The sequence below is a fragment of the Octopus sinensis genome, unplaced genomic scaffold, assembly GCF_006345805.1.
Source record: "Octopus sinensis unplaced genomic scaffold, ASM634580v1 Contig10816, whole genome shotgun sequence".
Classification (NCBI taxonomy): Eukaryota; Metazoa; Mollusca; class Cephalopoda; order Octopoda; family Octopodidae; genus Octopus; species Octopus sinensis.
The window spans coordinates 303,766-324,381 of record NW_021832224.1 but is presented as its reverse complement, the minus strand read 5'-3'; the positions used below and the strand labels follow the sequence as shown (position 1 = coordinate 324,381).

The window sequence follows — 20,616 nt, the reverse complement described above, 5'->3', positions numbered from 1 at the left end:
TCGCAAAATCGTCCATCTTGTTCAATATTTGTCCCCTGGATGGTTATAATTAATATATTTCACTTTAAAAAAGCCAGCATCACCCATAAGCACAAACTCAAGTATATGGACTAGTAATTTATTGTAATTATAAATATTAAATAATACATTAAATATTAATATAATTTAACTAATTATATTTTTGTCACAAATGATTTTTGTCTTTAGATTTTCTTAAAGTTTATTTCTGCTTTTTCATATTAAAAATACAACTTTTATTGAGTTCAATTTATTAAATAAATTAATTTAATAAACATAAATTTGTTATTATTAATTATTTTTAGCAACGTGTTTATTCTGTGTGTTATATAAAATAGAATTAAAAATGTCTCAATTTGGACTTAATGACAATTCGTATGGAGCCAACAGTGGGTCAATGTCTTCTGAAACTCGTGAGAAATTAATGACCCAAGTAAAAGAAGAAGTTGCCATTGCTAATATGCAGACGTTTTTAAAAGTAATTTAAATATATTCATATCGAATAGACATTAACCGATAAATGTTTTACCAAGTGTATTACTAAGCCAGCAAGTCAGTTACGGAGTGCTGATAAGGTATAAAATATATATTAATGTTTCGAGGATTGTCTATCTAGCTGTCACGACCGGTACATTGAATCATGGCAAATTGTTTCAAAAGCTTATTCCGATCGTCTTCTTAATCATCAACAGTAATTTATTATTTGACATCTTTTCAATTTAATTTGATTTTTTTAATATCATTCGTATATTTCTCAGTTTAATTTTCCTTAAAAATCGAAATTTGTAACTACCGCCATCATTATTGGTCTAAAAATTATTACTGTTTATTAAAATGGTAAAACGTCATCAAATATTCGTTAAATATATTTCTCAGTTTATTTTTCCTTAAAAAATCGAAATATCATTTTGTAACTACCGAATATTATTAATTTTCTAACCATTAACAATTCTTATAGAAAACCAATAGTTTGATTCTAATTCTAAAAATTGTAAATATTCCCTTGCTACAAGAATGTTTAAAAGCGATTACCTGCGTCGCCACAATGAGGTTGTAAGGTGCATTCACTTGCACATCTGCCGAAAATATGGGATAAAACAGTCTTGGAAGTTGACTGTCTCTAATGAGGTGGTCGAAATACGGGTGGAAATGACGATCAAGACGGATACTATAGTCAATAATAAACCAGACATTTTTGTCTACAACAAAGTTTGGATCGAAGTTGGGATTACTTCTCAACAATCTTTGAAGGATGTGAAAGTTGAGAAATCACATAAATACGACTTTTTGGCAAGCGAATTGAGGTTAATCCATAATGCAAAGGTGAATGTCTTACCATTGGTTCTCGCGTGGGATGGAATAACATCCAAATTTTATAAACACTACCAGAACTCCTTACAAGTCCAGGAATCTACGAGAGCTTATATTCAGTCAATCGTGATCAAGAGAACATTGGAAAGCATGCGCCCGGAGTATAAACTCCTTCCTACAGCGGCGAAGCATGCAATTAAATCGGACTCGAGAACAACCACAAAAGTGGCCTGCCTTGTAATATGGATAAGTGTACCCGTCGAAGACATTTGCTCGGGCTCGAAGAGAAGGAGAATCGACTGAAAGCAGACATTTTATCTGAACTTTTCAAATAAATATGATTAGAATCCGCTGTTAAAAATATCTTTATCTAATTTTGTCTTTCACAATAATATAGGTAAAATACAACTAGTTCATCTATTTTAAAAAATATTTTTATCTAATTTTGTTTTCCTCAATAATATAGCTAAAATTAAACTAGTTGCTCTATTTTAAAAAATATTTTTATCTAATTTCCTCAATCTGCCAACCTCACCGTTGTCGCTGTGGTTTTTGATTCCTTCGAACGTTTACACGCATTGTCCTGTAGGAGGAGTGCTGGCCGATTTCCCCGCCACGTCCTCCTCAATGAAGTGGTGAAAAGGGCTTTGGATTTGCGGGATTCCCATCGACCCTTGAACCTATTGGGCTCTGCCGCAGTGACGGAAAGCGTCGACGGGATGACTATATTCCCTTTAGAGGAGGAAGGTCTCTTGTTTGGGATGTAACTTGCGTCGACTCCTTTTCAGATACTGTGCTCACAGGAACAGCCAGTACACCAGGCTACGCATGTGCGCTGGCAGAAGAAAGGAAGTTGACGAAGTACGCTGTGCTTCCGAACGTCGTTGAGTTTGTCCCCTAGCCTTTGAGACCTCCGTGTGGTTGGAAAGAAGGTAGAAAATCTGTTACGGTTGTGGGAGGAAGAATCTCACAGAATACAAATGACCGGAGGGAGACGAGCTGGCTTTTCCAGCGCATCTCGGTTGCAATTCTTCGCGGGAACTGCCTCTCTATCCGCAGTGCTTCGTCGTCGGACTAACCCTCAAGTTCACGACATTAATCCTATTAATTAATTTGACTGTATTAAGTTCTTTTTATAAAAAAAAAAAAAAAAAAAAATTCCTCAATAATATAGCCAAAATTCAACTTGTTGATGTATTTAAAAAGATATCAAAACTCGAAAAGTAAGTTAGAATTCATCATCAAAATTATCCTCAGAAAAGTTCCCGACAGTCACAGTCGAAGGACGAACAAATCCACCGAAATCCTCCTCACATGAAAAATAAGTAACTCCACTTACACTACAATAAAACACACCCACAAACGATCCATTATTCTTTCCATAAGGAAGATCATAAATCACACCAATCCACAATCCTGAAGAAAACTCAGTCTCACCTAAATTGCCTACTAATTCTCCACCTTTAAAAGCCACTCTTCCAAAACGAGTTGGCTGTCCTGGAACCGACACTTTACATCTTTAAGTTGACATGGAAACAATACCTATCGTCAATTTTTATTGTCTCCAACTCGACAGGACTGACTGAGGCGTTCTGTTCTCCGTTTCCGAATCTTCCAAGTTTGTTTTTAAGTTTAAAATTGAGTAAACTCTCTGAAGAAATGTCAAAAACAGAATACCAGAACGATTTTCGTAGGCTTCCTGGCTGAGCTCAAACTTATTTACTTGAGTATCAGGCTCGTCATAAACACGAGATTCGACCTTTGAGGTGATATTCTAATAAAAACGGTTAAAATCATGTCGTTTTGGAGATTAAATGTATTTAAAGTGCACAATTCGTCGTCTAATACACAATATGGAAGTTTATTCTGACTGGAAACAGTCAGAATCATATTTTTACTGTCTATAGCAGTAATAAGCTCGATTCTGTTCTAAATTAAATTTTCAGTTATATTTAAGTATATACCTTCAATTCACCTACTGATATATGGGTTGGAAAAGACTTTTTGTACTCCAATAAGCTTGTAGGGTTGACAACCAACAGTGACACATAATTCGAAGTAGACATACAATTAATTAATTTAATTCAAAAAATCAATTAAATTAATTATAAAAAAATTTAGTAAACATAAATAAAATAAAGATACCTCATAAAAAACTCATAGTAAATATACAAACAACCCAATCAAAAAACAAAATATTATTTATTTTCGTCATTTCTAATAAGTTCATTGAGAAATTGAATATATAATATCGAAAGTTTTAGTTTCTTTATCTTTGAAAGCTTTTGATTTTTTTGTATTGGCAATAACATTCCGAGTTGACTAAATGCTGCATTTAAGTCGACTGTTCGTTGTCTTTCTCTCAAGTTTGCTAGAGACCGCTGCTGTTCACTTATATTTCTTTTACGTTTCTTTGCTTCTATTAAATAAATAGCATCATTTTAACTCATTTCATCTGAGCAGTTTGTTTTCATTAATTTTGGAAATGACCAATTTGGGATATCAAATTTTTCTTGATTTGAAATCTGAGTTAAAGGAATTTTCTTCGAAGATTGATTCTCAGCCCATCGGTAGTGTTCCATTGAATTGCGTAGATTTTTTATGATTAAATATTAAAAAATTTATTTTTTGAAATTGAAATTTTTGCCGTCTCTTATTTTAATTGATTTGCTTGATCAAAGAAATAGTTTGCTGTGATTAATAATTAAATTATTTCTTTCTTAATAAACATCAAAGAATTAAATTTGACATCATCTTTAAATAAACGATCGATTTAAATTTATTAGTACATTTATCTACCCATGATATAGTCTCATATCAAAAAGAACGACAATTATTTTTTATCCATAAAATTTTACTAATTTGTTTGGTAAAAATTCCAATATATTTTAAGATAAATATTATTTAACAACAACTAAAGAAATTAATTAATTCATTGATCCTGGTCTTCAGAAATTTTTCTTCTCTTGAGAGAATTATCCATCAACGCACTATCTCTTTTATTCTCCGAGTTATTTATAATTTGTTCAGTAGTTTCATCCAAGGGGTCTTTGCAAAATTGGTTTGTCATTTTAACCAACTAGCTAGTTGTCTTAATGAATTCTTCTTGAGGCGTATGAATGCCATTTCTATGCTCCACCACCATGCTTTCTAGTGACACACATATTTTAATATTATAAATGGGTTTTAATCTTTTATGTTTATGAAATTTTAACACATCCGTTTCTGCATTTTCGTAACAAATCTAATTTTAAACATTTAATGATGTTTTGACGTGTTTATTTAATAGTAGTAATTATACTGTGGCACTGTGACCTAGTAGATAATCCCTATAAATTGTCGGTTTTGTGAAAAAAATAAGGCTATTTATAATAATTACAGCTAATTTAAATGCCCCGTAACGCGTTCATGATACGTAACCGGTTGACATTTAATTAATAACGAAAATAATTTATTATAAAAAGGATTTAGCTCATTTTAATTAAACAATTTATGATAATTGATGATCGCTATTTTTAATTTCTAATTTATTTAAAGGATGATAATAACTAAAAACACAAATTGGTTATCTGCATGGAAAATGAAATGAAGATGAGAACACTGGCTTTCGCTATTCACCAATAATTCCACTAGGAAATACTAAAGATTTTTTGTCAAATTGGATATTGTCAAAATTTAAAAACGGACAACGGATTGGAATTCAAAAATCAACTGATGAATCAACTATGCGAAGAAAAGAATCAACTATGTGATTATCTACGAAGATTTAATGAAGTCGTAAAATGTATTAACCTCCATCTGTGTCGAATTTATGTATTTAAAAAAGCAAAAAGGTGAAGGAACATCTTTTCATTTAACAAGAAACGTTAAAATCAAAAGTGATATGTCAATTTTCGCTGAAACTAAAATACAGTTCAACAAGCCAGATATTTTTCTGCACAAAAAATCCGAATAGAAAAAAACTCTAATTGAAGTGGGCATTACTTCACAGGATAGTCTCAAACAAGTAGTAGTTAAAAGTGTCGCAAGTATGATTTAGTGTGAACGCTTGTTTCTATACGATTCTCAAGTACAGATAGTCCCATTGGAAACAACTTCAAAAGTATTTTAATAATGTTTTTGAATCGACTTAACCTATTGCAATTCTTGAACAGGCAAAAATTTTGTGATAAGCAAATAAATCGAGCGAGTTAGTAACAAAAAATTAACCAATAGCTGAAATTGCTAATAAATCGATACTTGTGTGCCACACTAAATAAGCTTCTTGCCTTCTTCATAAAAATTATATAAAATAACTTTGAGTATTTAATATCTGAAAAATATGAACCAATAAAGTGACGCAAGGTACCTCTTTGTCTTTTATTGCTCATTTATTCGCTTCCCCACATTCTAAATTTTCCTATTAATTTTTATATGAACCTCTCAAAAGTCTGCCTATGTAAAACTGTCCTCGGGTCTACAAAATTTCGTCAGCAAATTTAGAAAACGAATTTTAATAAACCTATGATTAACTTTGAGGTAATATCTGTCTTTGAATAACCTATTTCTAAGAATATATTAATTTAATTTTCATTTTTCAGTCTGTATCACCGATTCCAGTGCGATATTTTGCTGTATAGCTACTGTTGGAGTTCTTTTAGACCGATCAGGAACCATCTTGAACACCTACTATTGAGAAAGAATCGTTCCTGCATTGTTTTTTCGTTCTCATCAACTTGAAAATTTTTTTTAATTCCACATATATAATACTAATTAGTTTGTTCGTACAATTAGCTAAATAAACCTCTTCAGGGAGTGAGACCTATTTATGGATGCAGCATTCTAGTTGAGGCCGACACCATGAAATTGTATGTCTGTCAAAGCTCCACATATATCTAAATCGATACACAAGGAAACTGTCGTCCCTTTGAGTCACGTAGCTAAAAATAAAGTAGTTTAATATTATATCGTTTCTACAGAATTATAAATTCAAAACGCGCTTTTATCGCACATCCATGTTGTATTCTCCCCTGAAAGGTTATCAAATGTCTTTAAAGCATTTCTTTGGGCAGATTCCAGTCTCCTGAAGAAAGGCAACTGACTCTATTTCAGAGCGTGGAAGTTCGTAGTCCTTCAGTTTTGAATATTTTCCCATTACAATTGTATCACTCATCCATAAAAGACGGTAAAAAATTCAAAATTTTTTTACAAAAAATTTATAATAATATTTACAAATTCGGGATTGTTCATTTTTAAATTTTGATCATTTACTTAGAAAATTATTTCGTGTAGCATTAAAATACAAATTATGTCATTCTAATCACCGTACTCTACGAAATTATTTTTTAAGAAAATTAATTATACGCCAATAAAGAAGATTTTTTCATATTGTGGGATTTAATAAAATATTCTGTAGTTTTTTTTTTTTTTTTTTTAAATTAATTTATTTCAAATTAAAAGAGAAATAGTCATTGGCAGATAGCCAGAGTATTGCCTCTGACTATGTCTATAGATATTCTTTCGATTAAATACCGGTGCTCACACGGGTCGCCGGTAACCCTTTCGATTATTGAGGCAATACGCTGGAGTAGGGTCCGAGTAGAAGGCCCCTGTATTCCTGAGGTCTCAACAGCCAGGGGGACAAACACTCTCCCGTTCCCAATTCCAGCGTATTTCTCAGCTTTTCTTTTCTCAGCCCGTTCAGACGGGGCTCCAGGATTCTCGATGCATAATTTGATGTTCTGTTTAGAAAAGGAGTTCACACACGTGACGTCCCAACCAGACACTTTCCCCTCTGGAATGGAAATGTGGTCATCCATCGGGTCTTCTGCCGTCCTCTACGAAAATCCCTGCAGGTTCCAATTGTGTGTGGAATCCAGCAGTTCGAAGAGATCGACAGATGATCTGGTTCAGTTCGGAATGCCGTGAGGAACGTCCAATTCCGTTTCGACAGGAGAGGGAGTGATATCCAAACTCGTCAGTCCACACGCCGCACCGGCATTGGTGTTTTTCATAAACGCGTAGACCGAGGCGCAGACAAACTCCAATTCTTACGGCTTCATCATTAAGAAGGCAGCCAGTTGTATTCTGTAGTTGCAAACATTAAGTTTTTTTGCGTTTTCAATGGCTTCTATGTAAAATTAATTAAACAAATAGAGAAAGAGTTGAGGAAAGTTATTAAGGACCAGTCAATACACCGAGTATTATAAAGACAGTTATGCTGGCTATAGTAGGGGATAGTGTTTTGTGAATTGCTGTAAATTACTGTTCCCTTGTCTAGTATCTGTTAAAAATATATAATTTTATACACATGGCTAGACGATGAATCCAAACGAAGAACGGTGCTTGTATATGACGGCGTAATAAAGTTATGTCCACATGAACGTTTCCCGAAAATTTGACATAAAAACAAAAAAATTGAAAAAGCATTCAATCGATTACCAACTGATACCAAATTAAACAAAAACAACCTTGACATTTTTATTTAACATAGCATAGCACTTTTGCAAAGCCATGGATCGCGGCAAAGCTTGTGACAGCCACAGAGTTTTAAAATCAAAAGAGAACAAGAAAGTTAATTATCTTTAATTAATTCCGAGGTAGGATATCCATTAGTTACTCTTGTCTTTTAGTTTCTTTTTATTGTAATGCGGCTGTTTTAAACGGTAGGAGGCTCAATATCTCATCCGAAGATCCGTTCCTTGGGGAGTTCGTATCTGATGAGATGCCCATAAATAATGAAAACTCCTCAAAAAGATTTTAATTTCCGGATCTTGATACAAATTAAATATTTTATTTAAATGTACTTAGATGCTTGTTCAATAATGATTTAATTCAACCATTATTCGCTTTCATATACTTCTTTATGAACAAGAATCCTTATTGATTTTTAAAAATTACAAACCAGATTTTTAGACAAAATTATAATTGGAATATCAGACAATATTAGAATTCAACAATAAGTAATGTAATCTATCGAACCACCCATTATTCGGTTACGTTATTTGGCCGTACAAGTTAATTTTTTCTTACAAAATGGACACTAGTTTCTTCAGTCTCTTGTATTTAATAGGAAATTGTTGTGTTCATCCTTGAAGTTTTAATCATAACGACCTAAATCATTTATTATGTTAACTTCTTTGAACTTTAATTTTATTAATAAGCGTTCTCTGAAAATCATAAATTAATTAAATGCCACGAATTCTATCCTTCCACATGATTTCTTTCAGCCTCTCCTGTTTGTGGTAATTACTCGGAGAGAGTTCCGATCTGGGCCACTCTGGGGCCCTTTATAGATTTTCATTTAGTAAAGTGGTCAAAATGACTCTTGGTCGTACAAGAAAGATAGGACAACGTCTACTTTGATCGTTCATAAAGAAAAAATTGTTTTTTTACAAATTTGTTTGACTGATGATGTTTTGTTTTACTCCGCTCGAGTCGCAGTAAAGATGTGATGGTAGATTGAACTCCAATGATGACGAATTTCAATTTATTGCTTATTTAGAGATGATACTGTTTAACAAATACGACCGGAAAGTCGCCAAATCTCTTGCAAGACTCCTCTTCAAAGATTCTATACCGACTTTCACTGCGGATGAAGTCTCGCAATGTATTAAAAACTCCCCTGCAGCTGGCCCTGACAAAATTTCAATCTATCATCTCAAAAGACTTGGTCCTAATGCTATCAATGCAATAATTTCTATTTTCAACAATTCTGTTGGAAAAAACGAAATATCATCCCCTTGGAAGAAATCATGTATTATCCCACTAATCAAACCAAAAAAACCGACTGGCATTCCACGACCCATATTAAGTTACGCGAGTCCAAACTGGGCGCCCTGCCTATCTACAGATTCGACAATGGCACTTCAATCAGTACAAAACAAGGTCATGCGCAGTACATCTGGGTGTCTGAAATCAACGCTAATCGATCACCTCCACTGTGAAACAAACCTTTTAAATATCAGAACATCTAAATATGAGACGAGCACAATTCATATTTGCATCGCGAAATCCGAATCATCTTTTTTCTTATCTAAATGTGGTAAACGGAAATGATCGTTCATTAAAGAATACACCGGCAATATATTCCTGGACCATTGCTAAAATTGATGGCCTGCACCAATGTTCATATCCAATGAAAAGAATTTACGATTCTCGGTCCGTCTAACTCGGTCCTCAATAAACTCCCACTGGATGTTCACCCTTCAGAAATGCTTCTTGACCGTTCCGCTCAGATAAACCTTGCTTGTTTCCGCTCTGGCAATCACCACTCACTAAACCACTATGCACACAAAATGAACATCTTGATCTCCCTCTTCTGTTACATTTGCTGTGCTGACGAACACTCAACCGTTAATTTATTCCGCTGTCCCGGTCTTTTTTTATTCGGCAAAAAATTTGATATTCACTCCTCCAGGGTCCTATGGTAGAAACCTAAAAAGGCACTGCTGTTTCTACTAGCTGCTGGTCTCATAATCTAATGTAAAATCGAAGTTACGCAACAATAGCAACGATGATTATCAATGATTATTGAAATAATTAAAATTCTATGACATTTAATAGAATTCTACTAATGAGTTTTAAATCAATCTTCAAAAAATTTTGTTACTGAGATTGACAAGTCAAAAGCCTCTTACAGACGAAGGTCACCAAACTCCATAAACTCTGAATATACATGTAATTTGGTACAAAATAAGGCAAACATCAATTTTACAAATGATGAAAACTATTTATTCTAAAAAATGACTTTGAAAGTGAAGGATTATTCTTATTTGGATTAGAATCTTGAATATCTTTCATACTGGGACACTTCCATTAATTCTGATCAGAATTGGTTACCAAACTTTTTTTAGAAGACTCAATAATTTGTTAAGTGGACGATCTGTTGATTTGAAAGATGGTTTATTGGAAATGTTCAAGCTTCTAATGTAACTGTTGGATAGTTTATACTCATCTGAATAACTGCGGAAGATGTCATTTCTGTCGGCCCCCAATAAATATTAAGCTATTCAATAGTCTTAATAATTCTCCCAAATTCGGTGATAGTTTTTTTTATAAATTTGAAACAAATAGTTTTTAATAAGAATAGACTTAGTTTTTTAAAATTAGTTTTAAAGAAATTTTTAATGTTTTAAATATTGTATAATTGATTATTTTTAACATGGCTAATCTATAAATAAATTATGTATTTATTATCCACGTCATTTATCTAGATGTCTATCAATTCTGTGTTTGCAAGAAGCATTTATGACAGCAGAGGGAATCCTACTGTTGAAGTAGACATTAAAGTCAACAATTATGGTACTAAAAATCTTTAAATCACCAGGAATTTTTCGTGCTGCTGTCCCTAGTGGTGCATCTACCGGAGTCCATGAGGCAGTCGAATTACGTGATGGCGATCAAAAATATAATCTAGGAAAAGGTTGATGTTCTAAAATCTAATTTAAGGTGTAAATAAGGCTGTGAGTAATGTAAATGACATAATCGGCCCAGCCTTATTAGCACAGGTTTAAAGCAATAAATACTTAATTTAGAATTTTAATGTTACCCAGCAACGGGAAATCGATGAATTTATGTGCAAACTGGACGGGACACCTAATAAATGTAATTTGTGATATAACAATCATTTTACAGCAAAATTGGGAGCCAATTCAATTTTAGGCGTTTCAATTGCAATCTGTAAAGCTGCGGCTGTTGTTAAAGTTGAATTTGAGCTGATTAATAAGTATAGGGAATTCCACTGTATAAGTACATTGCTTCTTTGGCTGGGTATTCCACTGTAATCCTTCCTGTCCCATCTTTTAACGTAATTAACGGAGGTTCTCATGCTGGGAATCGTCTAGCAATGCAGGAGTTTATGATAATGCCAACAGGTCTGATCATATCTTTGATAAATTTTTTAGGAGCATCCTCATTTAGAGAAGCAATGAGAATTGGGAGTGAAGTCTATCATTCTCTTAAAGGACTGATCAAAAAGAAATACGGAATTGATGGTAACTTGGCTGTTTATAATCTTTTTAGCCTGCAATGTTGGAGATGAGGGAGGATTTGCTCCAAACATTCAAAGTAATCAAGAAGGTTCTTAAAATGTCTTGTTATTAGGCAGCTTTGGATTTGCTGATTGATGCCATCAACAATGCTGGATACAAAGACGTAATCAGCATAGCCATGGATGTGGCAGCTTCAGAGTTTTTGAAAAATGGCATGTATCAGCTTGACTTCAAAAATAGCAATGCAGGAAACAATACTCTCGTTTGTTTATAATTTCTTAGTCGTATATAGTTTACACCTGAGCAGCTCAATTCGTTTTATGAGGAGATTATAAGGAAATATCCTCAAATTGTTAGTATTGAAGATCCTTTCGGAGAAGACGAGTTTGAGTCCTTCAAAAATCTGACAAAGTCCACGTCTATTCAAATCGTTGGGTATTTTTTGAATTGATTGATTTGGCAGCGATGATTTGACAGTAACGACGACAGGTCGAATTCAGAAGGCTATAGATTGTGGGGCTTGTAATGCATTGTTGGTTAAGCTGAACCAAATTGGGACTGTCACTGAGACGATTGAGTCCTGTCTTATGGCACGTGCGGCTAATTGGGGGATTATGGTTTCCCATCGCAGTGGAGAGACTGAAGATAATTTTATTGCTGATTTTTCTGTTGGGATATGTGCAGGACAGGTTGTGTTATTTATATAAGTGTTTCAAAGATCAAAACAGGTGCTCCCTGTAGATCTGAGAGGCTTGCCAAGTACAACCAATTGTTGAGAATCGAGGAGGAATTGGGGCCTTCTGCAACATACGCCGGTCTTAATTTCCGTCGTCCATCTATTTAAGTTCACTAACTACTTATTTGCACTGGTTCTTTTGTTAACGATCATGTTTATTTATTTTTTTAAGACAGATAGAATTTTATTTTAAAAACAATCACAGTGACAGAAATTTTTGACGTCCGATACAAAGAGACGACTGCTCTAGGTGGAAAACCTTCTTTCTGAGGTCTTTGCGTCTTTTGTGGTGTCAAGGACGAGGACGTCATTTTCATGTAAAAGCAGAGTTTTCCAGGGGTCGAAGGGCAAAGAGAAACTGCTCATTACCAAAATTAAAGAGAAGTGGACTGAGGGAGGACCCTTGCGCCACACCCCTAGGAGTTTGATGTTCCTGGAGCGATAGCCCAATTCGGAAACAAAAAAGTAACAATTTGAGAGGAAGCACTGTAGCCAGAGGACGACCTTTTCCGGTGGTTTACAGAGTTGGATCCTTTCCACCAGGTCTCGGTGTAAAACGCTGTCGAAAGTCTTCAAAATGTCTAAGCATACGAGAGATATAATTTTTTTAAATTCCATTGCTCTCAAGACTGAGTATTGCACCATTTTTTAAGACAGACAATTTAGCGAATTTATAGCTGTTAAATGGCTGTTAAATAAAATTCTAGTCAAGGAAATTCCAAGGAGACTGGGTATTTTATTTGTCTGAATACAATACCGTCAAATCCAATTTTACAAGATTTATGAAAGCTAATTGTTTCGTCAAAATGTATTTGTCTGAACAACCCTAACAAACATGTCTCGACATATTTAATTGTCTATCTACATGGCAACTAATACAGAATTAAAAAAACATTTTCGACAAACTTAATTATCTATAAATTTCAAAATCAGAAAATTCCAAATTCTTAATGTGTTTTTCGTCAGTGAATTGAGATCTTTCAACTCTGGACAAAGGACTCCCTTTGTTAGTTAACCACCATTTCCTGCAATTTTATAAAAGTCAAACATTTTTTCGAGATTTTTCATATCGCCCTGGACTACACCAACAACTGTTTGATTACAAGTATTTTTTACCCATCCAACGAGATTATATTTTTTTGCTTGTTGGCGAGTATACTAATGTTCAAATTTATTTTTAAAATTTAAATTACCTTTCGGAAGAATACTCCCTGAACTTTACCAAAGACTTCAAAAGATAAAGAGGCGATTGAAGATTTATTTTCCATTTAAATAAAATGTACAATGTTAAATAACTAAGTGAAAATTTAAATGACATTTTAATACGTTATTTTAATTAATTAAATAAGCTTTTTTAATGTCAAAAACGATAGCTTGAAAAATCCAGGCATATTATTTATTTATTTATTTATTTACCCCCGCCCCTTCAATTGAAGGAAGCCGGTGGCTAACAAGAACGTTAGGGCCAATGTCGGACGCTCCCAAAGATCCCCGATCGTGATCCGGGTTCCGAGGAAGTAGAAGGCGGGCCTGGACAGGAGAAAAGGTCGTTGAGGGAATAGGAAGGGGTTATTTCACCAAGACCGATTTTTATGCGATAATCGTGTAGGCCAGTATGGTGGCCACAGCGGAGACGAGCCAATTTCACTCGGGCTTCTCTTGAGAGGGAGGATTCGATCTTATTAATTGGCGGCGGAAGGCGTCCCAGAAGCTTGTTATTTCAAGACATCTGATTGCCCTCGTAGCCACCAGGTCGTGAATCCCCTTCTGGTTAATGTCCGGAGGGGATCGTATAAGCTTGCGGACTTTGTCCGCGAGGGTCGGAACTATTCTCCTGTTGTTAGTGGAGTGCCAGAGGAAGTAGCCAGGGTGATTTAGGGTTCGGCATTTGTCAAGAAATTGCAGCCCGAGCATTTCAAAATGGTCACTGATTGGAAGGATTTTCGATTCCCAATGTAGGTGGTCGGTAGGTGTCGTTTTTAGACAGCCGGAAATAATTCGTAATGCTGAGTTTTGAGTTCTCTGAAGTTTTTCAAGGTTTGTATTAGATAAGCAGGAACCCCAAGCAGGGATGGCGTAGTTCATAGTTGTTCTAATAAACTGCTTGTATACAGTTGTTAGACTTTCCTTATCCTGCCCAAATGAAGTCCCCGCAATAGCTCGGAGCACATTGAGTTTTTTCTGGGATTTTCCACAGATATATGAACATGTTTCGAGAAGGACAAACAGCAATCAAATATCAGACCCAAGATTTTGGGGGATTTTTCAACTGGCAGTGGAGTGTTGTCTAGGAATAGTTTAGGCTCTAAGTTGAACTGACGGCGGTCAGTTGTGAATAGCGTAACAGATGATTTGGAAGGAGAAGGTTGAAGAAGATTGCATTTCAGCCAGGACGAAAGAGTGTTCATGTGTTCCTGCAGAAATCCAGAAGCGGTGATTATGTTTTGGTGGCGGGAGGCAAAAATTAAGTCATCAGCGTAGGAGAGAAGTAGAGTATTATTGTTCGTCGGGATATTTGACAGATGTAAGTTAAATAAGGCAGGTGAAAGGACCGAGCCTTGGGGAACTCCGTTAGGCAAGTATTTGTAGCGTGAGTAAGAAGACATGATTGTGGTGCGACCAAGACGCCCAGAGAGAAAAGAGAGTAGCCATGACTTTATTTGGTGGGGGAATTCCGTATCGGTTATTTTCCTACACAGAACGTGTCTTGACGTTCTGTCAAATGCCTTTTCAATGTCGATGGATGCAATAATTGTTCTTTGAGGTGGCTTATGATTGTTAAACCCATCCGCAATGAATTGTGTCAGTTTTGAAAGATGGGTGGAAGTGGAATGCAAAGAACGAAAGCCATGTTGAGATTCAGCAAATGGGAGGAAAGGTTTTATGATGCTCAATACAACTCGCTCTGTTATTTTTGAAACCACTGAGATCAAAGAGATAGGTCGAAAAGAGGAGGGGTCAGAGGTATCACGATTTGGCTTTGGGATAGGGATGATGGTAGATTTCTTCCAAAGCATAGGAACCAGACCATGGTTGATCGAGTATTCGATTAAATTGGTCAGAGCCAGAAAGCCATTAGGACCCAGATTTTTTAGGTGGTGGATGGCAAGGCCATCAGGACCTCTGGCGTTAGAATTCCGCGAGTTAACAACAAGTTGCCTGGTAAATGATTCTGGGATGTTAATATAGTCAGTAGAATTGTCATTTGACTTATAATGTGATTTTCTTACGAAACGGAGATCCTTTGGGGTAGGAAGGTGACTGATTTTTGCATAACGAAAACTATTATAGTTTTATAGCACATCCCGTAAAAAACATAAAAAGAAAAAGTCATTTTTCGAATGTTCCACACACGATACAACTTGATTACTATCTTTTTCTAACTTCAGCGGTTTTGAGCCAGTTTCCAAAGTTCGTCCAGATCATCACAGTTGTTTAGGGTTTTCTCCGCGTATATTAGATCATGTTGTAGAACAGCCGGCATGTCGTTCAGGATCGTCACGAAATTTAAAATCATCTGACAGAAAGTATTCTTCCATGGCCTAATAGATAGGTGTATTTGGATCCATTCTTAGGAAGTGTCCAAATAGCTTTCAGCGACCCTCAATAATGTCCCGACTGATTGGCACCAAGTTACTGAGCCTTTAGAGCGATGAGTTGCTAATTTTCTTAGGCCAATGTAGACCATTTAGGACATGAAGTAGTTTTCTGTGAAAGGAATCAAGATTCCTTAGTTCCCTATCAGAAATGCTTTATATCGTTGCCAATCCTTTATGACTGTTCTTAGAGAAACAGCAGCTAATGTCTTTCTACGAATGATGTCTTCCCGGTCTCCAAACAATGAACCAAGCTTGTTCAATGTTTCCATATGTTGGATATCCAATAATAATAAACAACATCAGTCTTATCCATGTTCATGATTAGAAACCATTTTCCGAGTTTTCCAGGTGCAATCTCCAATAATTTGAGGAGAGCGGATTTTTTGCCCGACACAAAATTGACTTCATCAGCGTAAATTACTTCAGTGATTGACCCTTCATATAGGCTTTCAGGTCTTGCAAATCAGTTTCGAGGTAGATCACAATTAGCAGAGGCGAGAGAGTCACCTTGAGGGGTTTGTCGTGAAAGGTCTTTGCAAACAGTGAGATTCGTTTTTATAAGTAACACTTTTATCATTCTAATGTCATCTTTGTCTAAAAAGCTCTGCAGTACCTTCATGAGCAGATCTCGGTGGATGGAATCGAAAGCTCTTGAAATATCAATATCCAACGGCTTCGGCTTCACAAAAACTATTATCAGCATATTTAACTGACTGCTTCAATTATATTTGATGCTCAATATTAAATTTAAGTCTTCTTTTTCTGAGAATATTGGAAGAGAAATATTGAGTTTTTGCGTATTTGTTTTACTGTTAATTTTAATGCGAATCTATAAAACTTAAAATAAACTCAAAATAAGTTTAGAAAAAAACAAAGATTTTTCACAATGTGCCTTGATTTTACTTATTTGAATCACCACTGAAATCCTCTGGAGAAGTCAAAGTGTTTCACTCTTTTTCAAACTGCGTTTCGAAATTATTTAACCAATTTCCTGCAAGACTGACTCTACCTTTTTACCGACTTTTCTGTTGGTCTTCATATATCGTGAAATTTTAGTGGTTACGCCATATAAGGATCTAGGATGAGAAATTAACAAAATTTTCATATATAATAATATTTGTTATCAATTAATCGAAGGGAAAGCCAGCAGCCTGGCCGATTGCCAAACTGTTTCCCCGGATAACGGCGATCGAGAACCGTTGCAATAGCCAGTTCACCTCCCGACGATCGTGAGTGCGCATTGAGATTTTGGCTCCGAGCTTGCGCAGGAACTTTTCAGTCTTTGGAGCACCCGACGTCTCCGCCGCTATCGGCACCACGAAGAACTCTTCCGAAAGGGCAGAATATTTGGATAGCTTTAAATCTTCAGAATTCTTAGCAGCAGATTTAGCCTTCAGAGCACACGAAATAAAATGTGAAGCAGAAAAAGTGTCCCAGCAGGTTGGATCCCATAATAATATTAAAAGTAAAAATATCATTAATATGAACATTTAATCAACGGGAAAAATTTAACGTGTCAGTAGAGATTCTATATATTTTCAAGTTAATCAATTGTCCGCAATTTTGAAAATTGGATACACCCGATTGATGTCAAAATGTCAAAAATTCCTCAAATAGATAGAAATTACATAGTTTGTATCCCCAAAATATTTACACAACGTTTAGAAACAACTTAGCATTAAAGAGAATGAGAACCTGAGTCCAACACTCCCAACAAGGTTACCAATAATGTTATACAGTGACATGGTTAGAAATAAAAATTATATTTTTAGTTTAAAAAATATAGATTTGCAGATTTCAGAGAAGAGTCCTTTTTGATTGAAGGCAAAATGAATGGTGCCATCAAGAATATTTTGCCAAGCAGTAATAAATTTAAAAAATCATTATCTCGTTCTAAATCTGAAAGTTGTGCAATATTAATTACCGAGGAGGAAAGTGGAATTAAAAACCCAAAAGACGAATATTGGTCGAAACACGCTGTTCTCAGCATAATGACTGATGGGAAAATGTAAATTTTTTTTAATTATTCTTAGGGAAACAGAACCAGAGGATAATATAGAAGGACTTAAATATTTGTTTGACAATTTTGTATTTTTTAATTTGTAATTATAAGCAGCTTAACGAAGAAGAATTTTTACAAGTTTTGACTTTGACACAATGGAATTTTAACCTATCTGTTCGTTATATACTTCTTATGATTGTTCACAAAATTTCCAAGTGTTCCCTTTTGGAGTGTAAAAAGCAAATTTTAAATTACAATTTTAACATTAGTGAAATTTTTGATAATATTTTTTAACAATTTATTAACTGGAGTCCAAAAGGGCGATATTTTTAATCCTTTTTTTCTACACTAAGTATTTATAAGACCGTTTGATTTTGCAATTAAAGTTACAAGTCGGAGTATCTGGATGATTGGATAAAAATCGTACAATCCGAAGCAGCATTGAACACTGGAATTCAATTACCTGAAAATGTGAAATACTTACATAAAACAACCCATCATCCTTCCATACAGAAAAAAAAACTTTCAAAACACTGCTACCAAGATGCTCTACCGTAACAATATAAGACCCTATTTTTCTCTTTTTAACTGAGAAATTACACTTGTTGATAAAAAAAATAGCCTGTTCTTTCGAATAGCTGTCAATAACCTCCAAAAAATCAACTAGAACTGCTAGATAAACAAAGAATAAGGTTTACTGAAAAAAATTTTTCTTCCATAAAGTCCCACCCGGACACAATTTTAGACGTTTTGATAGATAAGTGGCCGTGAAACAGAGTACTTTGCCAACTTTTTTGGAGAGATTAAATTGGTTTTTCTGCCAATGTCGCGAGGATGGTGGTCTTTTCATTAGTCATTTCATCTAGGGAGTGAAAAAATTTGTATCCTTGTCGACGGAGGACACTATCCGACGTCCATAATATATCGAAAGATTTAATTTTTAATATTGATTATTTTATCTAACTACTTTTATTATAAATGATTTAAAAACATATAATAAAATACACGTGATTTTACTTGATTATGTTGACCAATGATAGCAATATATTTTCTCCTTACAGAGTACTCGGAGGAGTTTGCAACTCTATCCCATGCAAGATTCAACATAACCACAAACTAAAAGAACACTTTATAATAACATCAATCGGAAAAACTTGGCACCGTTACAATGTAATAATATTTTATTAGTCTGATATTAGTGCACCAATTTAGCTATAGTGGAAGTGGGTTGGCTTATATAGTTCTCTAATTATTTTAGGAGAACTGCTGTCCGAAAATATAACTGCTCTTGCTACATCTGGATACTATATTTTTGCAGCCCACGGTTCAAAAATACGTGTTTATTGCAAACAAAATCAAGTTTTTAATTCAAATACCACTTTAGACAACATTTGATTTATTTGATAGCGAACATAATGATATATTTGTATGTCTGACTCCACTTGGAGATCATTTGCTTTCACTCGACGAATCAAACTGTGTTGTTGTATGGAATTTTAAAACTGCTGGTTTTATGTATATTTTTATACATAGAAATATATCGTCAGCTTCAATTCGATGTCCTGTCATTTCGAGTTACTCACATATTACATCCATCGACCCATTTGGACAAATTTTTGTTTGCAAGTGATCGAGGAGACCTTCAATTATGGAACATAAAGACACTAAAACGGATTTTTTCGTTCACGTCTCTCCCTTCAGGAGTTGCCGTGACTGTCATGGAACAGTCAACTGCTTTAGACGTGGTGGCAATTGGTTATGAGGACGGAAGAATAATATTACTCAACATTCTCTATGATGAAATAATTTTTGAGTTAAATCAGAAAACCAAAGTAACGTGTCTTGCTTTTTCGCACAATTCGTGGATGGCGTCTGGGTCAATTTGTGGTGATATTATTTTCTGGAATCTTGAGAATATGAGAGCTTCAGGTAGAATCAAGAAAGCCCACGATTTAAGTGTAAATTCTCTCTTTTTCCTCCCGAACGAGTCGGTTATGGTGTCTTGTTCCACTGATAACTCGATTAAGGTAAAAATGTTTTTAAAAATGGAATAGACTTGGGTTTTTGATAATTATGGTGGAGCCAATCTTCTTCATCACAGGTCAGGTCATTCTGCCCCAGTTGAGAGAATATCTTTCTATGATTCTGATATTGTTCTTTCCGCAGACTCAAATGGGCAATTCAGGGCTCTTTCTGTTACCCATGAGTCTCTTGGACGTCTCTTAGGACGCCATTCTAATTCATTCAAGGCTATTGTTTCTGGTTAAATAATATTTTTTATGTATAGAGACATGTCGGCATAGTGATTGGGACAGTATATTTTGTCTACATAGGAAATATTCTGGTATGAGTAGCTGGAGTCATCTAAAAACACGCTCTACTGCTATTTTGAGGCAGAATACTAAGAGAAGGCCTGATGTGGCCTCAGTTTCTTTAACTGTTTCGATTTGTGGGAATTTTGTCTTTGTTGGTTATGAAGATGGGTCGATTGATCGTTTTAACGCTCAGTCTGGTGACCTTCGAGTCACATATTCTAGTAAGTCCTGATATTTTAAAATTTTAGATAAAAAACTGAGCACTCCCGTTCAAGGAGTGTACATCGACTCTCAGAATTCGTTTTTAATATCCATTCATTGGGACGGACAGGTGGCTTCGTGGCGATTTTCTAATGGAATTTGTGAAAATATAAGCAATTTGGAATGTTCTGCGAGACTTGTATGCTTTAATCGAAGCAGTGGTCTTATTGCTGTCACCTCCGAAAACAATTCAGTGACTATCTTAGATTCAAACCGCCCACATTCCGGAAAAGTTCGGCATTTTCCATCATTTGACGATGAAATTACGGATTTTGTATTTTCCCCAAATTCTCAATGGCTTGTTTTGAGTTTTGCTTCCTCAATGATTCGTGTTATTGATATTCCATCTTCCTGGTATTTATTTGTCAAAATTAGTTTTTAGTGTAGTCGATTGCTTTTCTGT

General features: G+C 34.9%; 1 protein-coding gene across 1 annotated transcript; it reads left to right on the top strand.

Moving 5' to 3' along the window:
- Window positions 1-364: 364 nt before the first annotated feature.
- On the top strand, window positions 365-19,904 carry LOC115228554 (enolase-like). Its single transcript, XM_036498966.1, is given in 8 exon segments — window positions 365-496; window positions 11,042-11,183; window positions 11,214-11,329; window positions 11,331-11,414; window positions 11,416-11,562; window positions 11,593-11,735; window positions 17,422-17,643; window positions 19,739-19,904. Coding segments are annotated over 8 exon segments (1,152 nt in total).
- The last annotated feature ends 712 nt before the right edge of the window (window positions 19,905-20,616 follow it).